We start from the raw sequence: 10,046 nt of genomic DNA on the forward strand, positions 1-10,046 counted from the left end.
GGGGAGGAAGCTTTAAAAAGAACAAAAATTTATGATCAAGGTCCTGAAGAGAGAAAACTCTGAACATTCAGTCCTTGTGGTAACTTGTTTCTTATTGGAACTTGTAAACTGGTTTATCAGTTAAGATCTTTAAATTGCAAGCAACAGAAACCTGTTCTGCCTAATTTAGCAGAAAAAATAATTAAATTAGGGTCATTTCCAGAATCTCTGGATTTCGCATTTTTTTTGTTTTTCTTTTTTGCAGTGCTGAGGCTTGAACCAAGAGCCTTGCACATACACGCTAGGCACATCTACGACTGAATTACACCCCCAGCCCTATTCCCAGAATCTTAAAGAATGTCTGAGTCAGGTACAGTGGCACTTTACTGAAATTCCAGCTACTCAGGAGGCTAAGGCAGGAGAATTTTTAAATTCAAGTCCAGCCTAGACAATTTAGCACGACCCTATCTCAAAAATAAGCCAGGCTGGACATGGTGGCACACACCTGTAATCCCAATGACTCAAGAGGTTGAGGCAGGAGGATCACGAGTTCAAACCCAGCCCCAGCAATATAGCGAGGCCCTGAGCAACTCACTGAGATGTGGCTAAGTGGTTAAGTACCCCTGGGTTCAATCCCTGGTACCAAAAAAAAACAAAAAACCAAACCAAACCAAACCAAACAAAACAAAACAAAAACAGGCCAGGTACAAGTTCAGTGATAAAGCACTTGTCTAGCATGCATAAAGTCCTGGGTTCAATCCCCAGCTCTGAAACAAACAAAAAAGCCAGCCATGGGAAAAATCCCCCTGTAATCCCAAAGACTGAGGAGGCTGAGGTAGGAGGATCACAAGTTTGAGGTCAGCCTCAGCAATTTAGCAAGATCCTGTCTCACAAGAAAAAAATAAAAAGGGCTATGGATGAAGCTCAGTAATAGAGCACCCCCGGGCTCAATCCCTAGTACAACAGTTAATTAATCAATTAATTAAATGTCTGGTGTGGTGGCAGATACCTGTAACCCTAGCTTCTTGAAAGGCTGAGGCAAAAGGATCAGGTTTGAGGCCCGCTTTGAGAACTTATGAAGACCCCATCTCAAAATAAAAAATAAATAGGTCTGGGGATCTAAAATCAGTGGTAAAGTGCCTCTGAGTTCAATTCCCAGTACTGCAATAATAAATATTATAGTAATTAATAAATAATAAAAAAAAAGGGATAGGGATTTAGCTCAGTGGCACTCCTGTGTTCAAAAACCAATACTGCTAAATAAATAAAATCCAAGTCTGTTTAAATGCCCATTGCCAAGAATAAGGACCCCCACTCCTTCAACAACCCAACACACATTGCCAAATGGTCCAGTGAAGGCACTATTGCTGCTGTGGCCTCCACTACCAAAGAAAGAAGAAAGAACTCCTTGCTGACCTTTATTCTTGAATTTCAAATTGAAATTTGATATGGGTACTTCAGTTGGTGGAGCCTAGGTCAAGTGGCTGCAGCCTCAGCTTCAGTGAAAACAGGGTAGAATGTGAGGAAGTAAGTATAAGAGGCAGGAGAGGGTCAAATTACGGAGGATCTACCCTGTTGGTTGGTAAATGTGGAACAAACACCACTAGTGGTTGGAAGACATGCACCCAGATGTAAAAGCATTCTAACTAAAATGTGCTAGAGTAAATCTTGAGATTTCGTAGTTTATTATAGGGGCAGGCTATGTTTTAATTTAAAGGCATGAAGCTTTAAAGCCAATATTAAGAAAAACACTGCCAGGCATGGTGGCGCACACCTGTAATCCCAGTAGCTCAGGAGGTTGATGCAGGAGGATTGAATGTTCAGTCAGCCTCAGCAATTTAGCAAGGCCCTAAGCAACTCAGCGAGTTGTCTCTAAATAATATATAAAAAAGGGCTGAGGATGTGGCTCAGTGGTTAAGCACCCCCGAGTTCAATCCCTGGTACAAAAAAGAAAAGAACAAAACAAAACAAAACAAAAATAATAATAAAATAAATAACACAAGCATGGCTACATTTAAAGGAAAGCTGGGATGAGCATATAGCTCAGTTGGTAGAGTGGCTTCCAACTGAGCTCACATGAAAGGTTCCAGTAGGAACTGGAGAGAGTCTCCTCTACCACACCCCTGCACTGAAACTGGAGACTCCAGAATGAACTTGAATGATTTCATCAGCATGGATCCTGAAGTAGGATGGGGCTCTATCTATACACTGTCTGAATCTGTACATCAATTTAGCAGCAACTACTGAATTTGACATCAAGATGTGGAACTATGCAGAAATTCTAGGACATGGACAAGCCATTCTTTCATTTAGAACACCAAACATTATGGTACAGTTGGGTTGGCGTTACATTTTTCTCCTGATTCAAGATTCAACTGAGTGGAAACATGAGTGAACAAAAATATCAGTGAAATAAATAAAATCTTTTTTGGGCTGGGGCTGTAGCTTGATGGTAGAACACATGCTGAGCATTTGTGAGACTTGGGTTCGATTCCCAGCACCACAATAGAAAATAAAATGCAGACTTTCTTTTCGATATGTTAAGGTGAAACTCAGTACAGCATGTAATTGCTAGGCTATTCTTGTGGCTCATTTGCTAAAACACGCAATGACTTATATGGGTGACAGCTCTTGTTAAGATAGAGGTATGAACTTAGAGCCAGATCCACTTGTCTGTTCTGGATATTTCCTGTCTCTTCAACTGCACTATTAGCTTCTTGTGGCCAGGTCCATGCCTTGTGGTTCTGTCAATCTCTGATGCCCATAAAAGGTGACCATAAAATATTTCTAGGGACAGAGCTGCTGCCTGCGAAGAGTAATACTGTGAGCCGAATCAGCAATAAGTATTAGTCTTTTTGGACTATGACATTAAAAAAAAGGTTGAAGTTCTATTAGGCTGAGTGATATTTGCCCTATTTGGAAATTATTTTAAATAAAATAGATTTAAAACTAGTTTTATTTTGAAGATTTTGTGTTGCTCTTAATGATTCAAAACACCTAAGAAAGTCTTACTTTAGATAATAGATGAGAACCATTGCTCAAAGTTCTGCAGATAGGAACATATCACATCTAGCTTCTTTTTTTTTTTTTTTTTTTTTTTTTTTTTTTTTTTTTTTTTTTTTTTTTTTTTTTTTTTTTGCGGTGCTGGGGATTGAACCCAGGGCCTTATGCTTGCAAGGCAAGCATTCTACCAACTGAGCTATATCCCCAGCCCACATCTAGCTTCTTGAAGATGCCTTGAAAATGTGGCTTGTAAAATTCCAAATAAAAGATATTTAGCATTAAACTGGAAAAAAGAAAAGAAAAGAAATACCCCTCTGGTAGCACTGAAGAGGTTAAATTGATGCAGGAAAAAAGAGGACATGAGACACCATCTGAAAATTACCAGGTGTAAGAAGAGGAACAAAAGTTGAGCAGTGTTATTATGGAGAAGGAATCTAATAATTTAGGAGATAAGATCAACAAAATGAGGTGGTCAACAGACTTAAGAAACAAAGGGAAAGACGAGAATTGTGATGGTCTTTGAATTGACTTGAGTACTAGATAATGATGACAGTGTGAAACAGACAATGACAGGACAGCAGGAGAGGTAGATTTGAGAGAGAAGATAAAATGAACTTTTAACATGATGGCTTTGACATATCCATTTAACAGTGAACTACTTAGAACAAAGGTGGAGGAATGAACTTGACTTTCTAGAGGAAGGTCAGAGTTGTTAAGAGTAAGGTGGGAGTGGCCGGGTCAGGTGGCTGAGGCAGGAGGATTGCAAGTTCAAGGCCAGCCTCAGCAAAAGCTAGGTGCTAAGCAACTCAGTGAGACCCTGTCTCTAAATAAAATACAAAATAGCGCTGGGGATGTGGCTCAGTGGTTGAGTGCCCCTGAGTTCAATCCCTGGTAAACCTCCCCAACAAAAAAAAGAGTAAGTGGGGAGTGAATGAGATTGGTCATACAAGGCATTCATCAGAAAATGACAGGAATAAAACTGGGGACCTCAACATGAAGGTTAGGAAGAAGATCCCCCCACAATTTCATGCAGAAAGGAGGCCAGGAGAGTGTAGTATTGGCTATCAAAGGAAAATATTTAGAAACAAAGCAGTCAATTGGGTGATAAGAAATAGAGCAAAGGGCTGGGTTTGTGGCTCAGTGGTAGAGTGCTTGCCTGACATGTGTGAGGCACTGAGTTAGAGCCTCAATACCACATATAAATAAATGAATAAATTAAAGGTCCACCAACATCTAAAAATATGCTTTAAAAAAGAAAGAAAGAAAGAAATACAGCAAAATAAACGCTGACAAATCTGAGCTTGCTCCAGGTAGTTTTGAGGCAGGAGAACAGGTTAGAATGGACAGGCAGAAAACTTGGGCTCCTTCAAAGTCAGGTTTCTATTCAGCAGGGTTGAGAACTTACAGACACAAACAAGGCCTCATCCAGGTCAGGCTGACTCCTATGTAAGCAGAAAAAATTATAATGGACCCTCATCAAAACAAGGGGGTATAGTAACATGATTGGACCAGAGAGCACGTGAACAGCTCATGGACACTGAGTGCCTGACCCAGGGTTGGGTAGGAGGCCAGCTGCCTTAACCCTATAGATTCATATAAACCTCTAGACAATAGCTACTCTTCAGTATCCCTCTCTTGGGACCCTTACCCTTTGGGAGTTCTGCTTTCTTTCCATTACTCTAATAAATTCTGTTACTTTGCTCTCACCCTGTGTCCATGGATTTCATTCTTCAGATTCATGAGACAAATTTGCTCCATGCTAGTTTCAGAAGAATGGCAGGAAGGAAGTCAGGCTAAAGCATCACCATCATACAACTAAACCTGTGACTCCTAAAGTCCCCTACCAACCACTGGAAGCAAATACAGATGCCTGAACTCACTTATTAATCTGTCCCAAATGAATAGCTCTCTTACTTAAGATTCTTATGTTTAAACAACTATCTCAGGTACTCTTATCAGCAGTTCTTGTGGAAGCAAACCAGATTCTTGGTTCTCAACTGGTCTCAACCAAAGAGATTCTATTCCATTTGTTGGAGTGTAGAATGGATTAGGAAGAATAAATGTCATTAGCTTGATTAAGAGGAACCAGAATAACTTACAAATGACTTTCTGAACTCCAGGACCTGTGGCCTTGTCAGAAGCAAGCTCATTTGGACAGCTTTCTCAGTGACTGTCGCTTCTTCAGTAGCACAGCTGAGTCAAATTACCATAATTAAAAAGATAAAGATGTAGAGCATTAATCTTGGCTTACAACTATCTGCCCACAGGACATTCGCTCTACTTCTAATGATAAAAAGACAAACTGCCATGGATATCAGAGCTAACTAGAATCAGGAGCACATGGACTGCCTCTGAGCTTTGCCAGAGTCCTCTCTCTTCATTTCTGCTAGGCCCTCTTAATGTACTAAAATAAATGGCTACGTACAAGAAACACCATGTCCTTACTGAGCCCAGAGAAATGGAAAAACAAGTCCAGACAGTAAGTCAAATACATTCACCCAGGAAGACAGAAAGTATACCTGACACCATAGCAACACAGCAGGGCAGCCAGTGGCATCAGAACAAAAGGTAAGAACAAAGGAATTCAGGAAAATTACCTTCTCCAGGCTTCCCCTGCCCCCTACTCATGACTTGAAATTTGACCCATGTGCTTGAAGGTAGTAAGTTATTTTGGTACTGTTAAGGAACAGAGCAAATGAAACTGCTCGTGGTACTTTTCTCCAACATATTCCAGGAAATTAGCCAAAACCACGTGCTGGAAATCTGCTGAGTGCCACAATCTTATTAATATGCAATGAGATTCTATTTTGGACAGCTGGTGATACTGGCCTACCAATCAGCAGCTGGGTAAGAATATAATTATGTAACTAAAAATATTTGGAAAAAATGAAAAGGAAGGCAAAATAAACTGAAGCTTTACTATTACTTCAGATTGGAAGTTTAAAGGGGAAGAAGTAGCAGAGGGAATATTTAAAGGAAAAGGGCCTCCCTCAGGTTGGAGTGGAAAACTACCAAGAGATGGGACAGAAAAGGAAGTCTAAATAAAGGAAACTGTTATAAATGTGCCGCTTCCCTCTAAAAAGAGGCTTAACCTGTTTCTGGTGAGGGACTTTTGAAGAAAGGACCTGGAGACAAAGCCATTTGAGCAATGCCTGGCCCAGTTTGTCAGATGGGCTGCAGAGATTTATCCAGTATTTAAAAATAGTGATTACCAGAGATTGTTGTTCAGTGTAAAATGAATCTTTTGAAAAGGCAGAGTGTATACAAGCTATTTTAAGAGGCAGTATCTTCATTAATAAGCAGGAATAAAAACCTCCTCCCAAGCCAGGCACAGTGGCACATGCATGTATCCAATGACTCAGTAGGCTGAAGCAGGAGGACTGCAAGTTGAAAGCCAGCCTCAGCAACTTATTGAGACCATCTTAAAATAAAAAATAAAAAGGGGCTGGAGATGTAGCTCAGTGGTAAAACACTCTGGGTTCAATTCCCAGTACCAAAAATAAATAAATAAATAAAATCAAAAACCTCCTTCCATTAGATACCTATGACACATTAAAAGAAGAACAGGGTTGGTGGTGTAGCTCAGTGGTAGAGCACTTGCCTAGGGATGTGAGTTCCTGGGTTGGATCCCTAGCACTGTAAAAAATAAAAATAAAAATACCAAATCTTAGAAGTTTATCTTCCCCTTTGGCAGTGAACTTGGTGAATTATTAAAATGACTAGGAAGGAGACACTACTGAAGAAGGAACTGCAATTATTGAACAGAGAAGAATTTTGAATATTCAATCTCAGTCGTCATATCCATATAAAGGTGGAGGTATATGAAGGACACCTCAACTTTAGATGATTTCAGTGACTTCATTATTCCTGTGATTTTAGGAAGGAGATGACTGATCCTTGAAATGGGCTTAGCAGAGATTTTAGAGGAAAAGTAGGGAGCGGATTTGTACTCCACCCAGATTCTGTGATCCCATCTCCAGATTGCCCTGCTGCCACACATTTGGAATTTACAGCACCAGAAAAAATATGTAAATGAAGGAAATGGCCTTGAGTAGCAGCCAGAAACATTTGGGTTCGATATAAGGAAGAACCTTCCTATCCATAAAGCTACTGAAAGTTGGTACCCTTTTACTAAAAGATGCCATTACTATACAAATGGCATTTATCTTTAGATAAGATCTACTTCTGGTTCTAAAAACTTAAAGTACTGTCCTAATTACAAGACTGCAACTTTTAAAAATGGTTACTTAAGGTGTTTGTAAAAATGCATATATCTCTCAGGTGTGGTGGCGCACTCCTGTCATACCTCCTACTCAGGAGGCTGAAGCAGGAGGACTGCAAGCTTGGGGTCAGTCTGGGCAACTTAGCGAGACCCTGTCTCAAAATTGAAAGAAAAAAAAAAAAAAAAAAAACTCGGGATTTAACTCAGTGGTAGAGCACCCCCTAGGTTCAATCCCCAGTACACAGGGGAAGAAGAAAAAAGAAGGAAGAAAGAAGAAAGAAAGAGGGAGAAAAAAAAGAAAAATGCACATATCTGGGTCCCACCTCATACCCAATGAACCAGACTCTTCCATGGAGTAGCCTAGGAACCTATATTTTAAACAAGTAACCCAGGTGATTTTCTATAAGGTGTGTTTGAAAAACACAGACGTAAGCCCTGCTTACAGTAATGCAAAACCATTAACCCAGAGAGGAAATGAATTTGAAAAGAGGAAACTGTTGAGACTGATGATTCATAAGCACCTCAAGACTGAGTTATGAAAGTTAAGAATTTTACAGGGAAATGTTGAGTGCAGTTAAAGCTGAAGCAAGGCCAGGCAAGATGGTGCATGCCTGTAATCCCAGTAACTCAGGACTTGAGGCAGGAGGATCACAAGTTCAAAGCCAGCCTCAGCAACCTAGCAAGGCCCTAAGCAATTTAATGACACCCTGTCTCAAAATAAAAACTAAAAAGAAATGTGGATGTAGCACAGTGGTAAAGCACCCCTGGGTTAAATCCCCAATACCCCGCCAAAAGAAATGCTAGAGCAAGCATTCTCAGCACCCTGATGTATGCATTAGCAGTTTGTCCGAGGCCCAGCCTCACTTCACCCCCAGACTTCCACACCTTCTCTTTATTGCAACTTTTCCTGAAGACTCTTTGATAGATTTTAAACTGCAGATGTAATTCAAAGGAAAGGAGATAGATGTGGCAGACTGTTCCCAAGTACAAGGCTGACACTTGATATAAGAGATAAAACTCCAAGCCTGACACAGTGGCACACACTTGAAATCCCAGCAACTGGAGGCCAAGGCAGGAGGATCACAAGTTCCAGGACAATCTCAGCAACTTAGCAAAAAAAGCCCTATAGCCAAAAAATAAAAAGGGCTGGGATGTAGCTCAGTGGTACAGCACTCCTGGGTTCAATCTCCAGTACCACAAGAGAGAGAGAGAGAGAGAGAGAGACTTCAAAGTCTTATCAGTCCTGTACAAACATAAAATCCAGCCACTTACCCAAATCAGAGAGTCTTTTCAGCAAGCCAGCCTCTCTAACAGCAGCTGGACCATATTCCACTCCTTTTCTTTTCTGTGAATTACACAAATTACAGTTAGATGGAAGGAAAGATGGGGGGGGGGGCAACACACACACACACACACACACACACACACACACACACACTTTAGTTCACAAAAAATACAGAACTCTGCAATACTACACTTGGTTCCCAATAGTCTCCTCTGAAAACCTGACAGAGCATCAGCCCTTCCATCTATTACTTCCACCAATGATGTCTAGTCGTTTCATCTAACCTCTACACGGAAGGCGAGGGAAACAACTCCATTCCTGGAAGTAAATCAACCTTCCTAGTGCCTCCTGCCAGTAGGGTCAGCAGAGCCAAAACAGGGGAGGGGCTGAGCCAGGTTAGGAGCTGGTGGTTGGGCATGTGTGGCTGTGTGGCTGGCTGGGGCCAGGGACCGGGCCACTAGTGAGTGAGCCCTCCACGACTGCAGGTTTCTTTCATTGAAGAGAGAACAAAACAGCCCCTCCTGCCCTCCCGCCTCGGGAGAAAACAGTGCCAATTGCTTTCCCGGTTAATGCTGTCTGGAAGAATGGATCCTCATCTTAATTCTCGGTCGCTCTCTGCACCTCCCCGCCGATATTCCACTGGGCTTTGCGGCGGGTTTCGCCTTCCTCGGCCCCTTCATGGAGCCCTCTTCCTCCTTCCCTCCCCTCCATCACCCCAGGCCGGGGCTACCGTTTCTCGCTCCTTCTGGGGAGGCCGCAGAAGCCCGCCCTCTCGCTGCTCGCGGCCCTCGCACCACCCAGCGTGACCTCCAGGCCCCGCTTCTCTCCCTCGCTCCCTCTTCATCTCGGTCCCGGGAAATCCCACGTGTTCTCCCGGTGCCCAATCACGGGAAACCGCCGGCTCTCGCCCTCGCCGTTGCCCCATCCTCTCCTCGCCTCGCCTCCTGGCCGCCAGCACCCCACCGCCGCTTTCCCCAGGTTCCCGGAGCCGGGATATCCCGCCCCACGGTGTCGGGTCCCAGCTCTCACCTGTCCCTGAGAGAAAGGGGCTCCTATCACAGCCACAGAGTGGACGGATTTCTTCAAGACAGAATGCACTTGCGTCCGAAGAAGACGCGACAAGCTGCTCCTCAGAGACATAATCGGCTGCGCCGGGATGGCCAAGGCAGAAGTGTTTCGGTGCTGCTGGCGGCCTCGAATGAGTGCCACCGCCTGCCGCAGCGCTTACCTATTGGCGCGAGCCGGGCCGCACCGCCCCGTGACGTCACCGCCACCTAAGCCCCGCCCCCGCCACGCCGCTCGCGCCCCCAACCAGCCCCCGGCACACCTTCCCCTTATGCCCCGCCCACTACTCCTCTGGGCCCCGGGGCACGCCTACGATGACATCATTCCACCCTGGCGAGCCCTGTTTTGCCAGGGACAAGCCCCTGCTGCGGATTCCACGAAGGCAGGCAGTAACAAGGGTGGACCAATAAAAGCGCGGTGACAGACAGGTGTGTCCTTTCATGGGAAGTGGCCAGCCCTCCCCAAATTCATGAAATGGGTGGAATTTACGAA

General features: G+C 43.4%; 1 protein-coding gene across 1 annotated transcript in view; it reads right to left on the reverse strand.

Annotated features, from left to right (window-relative positions):
• Positions 1 to 9,713, reverse strand: part of ARG2 (arginase 2) — a 38,815-nt gene extending 29,102 nt beyond the window's left edge. The window contains exons 1-2 of the mRNA XM_079127123.1: positions 9,519 to 9,713; positions 8,477 to 8,549 (exon numbers count right to left, since the gene is read on the reverse strand). Of these exons, the coding sequence (XP_078983249.1) occupies positions 8,477 to 8,549; positions 9,519 to 9,629 (184 nt within the window). The 5' untranslated portion in view covers positions 9,630 to 9,713. The remainder of the gene's footprint in view (positions 1 to 8,476; positions 8,550 to 9,518) is intronic.
• Between the last annotated feature and the right edge of the window lie 333 nt (positions 9,714 to 10,046).

The sequence above is a fragment of the Sciurus vulgaris genome, assembly GCF_902686455.1.
Source record: "Sciurus vulgaris genome assembly, chromosome: 2".
Classification (NCBI taxonomy): domain Eukaryota; kingdom Metazoa; phylum Chordata; class Mammalia; order Rodentia; family Sciuridae; genus Sciurus; species Sciurus vulgaris.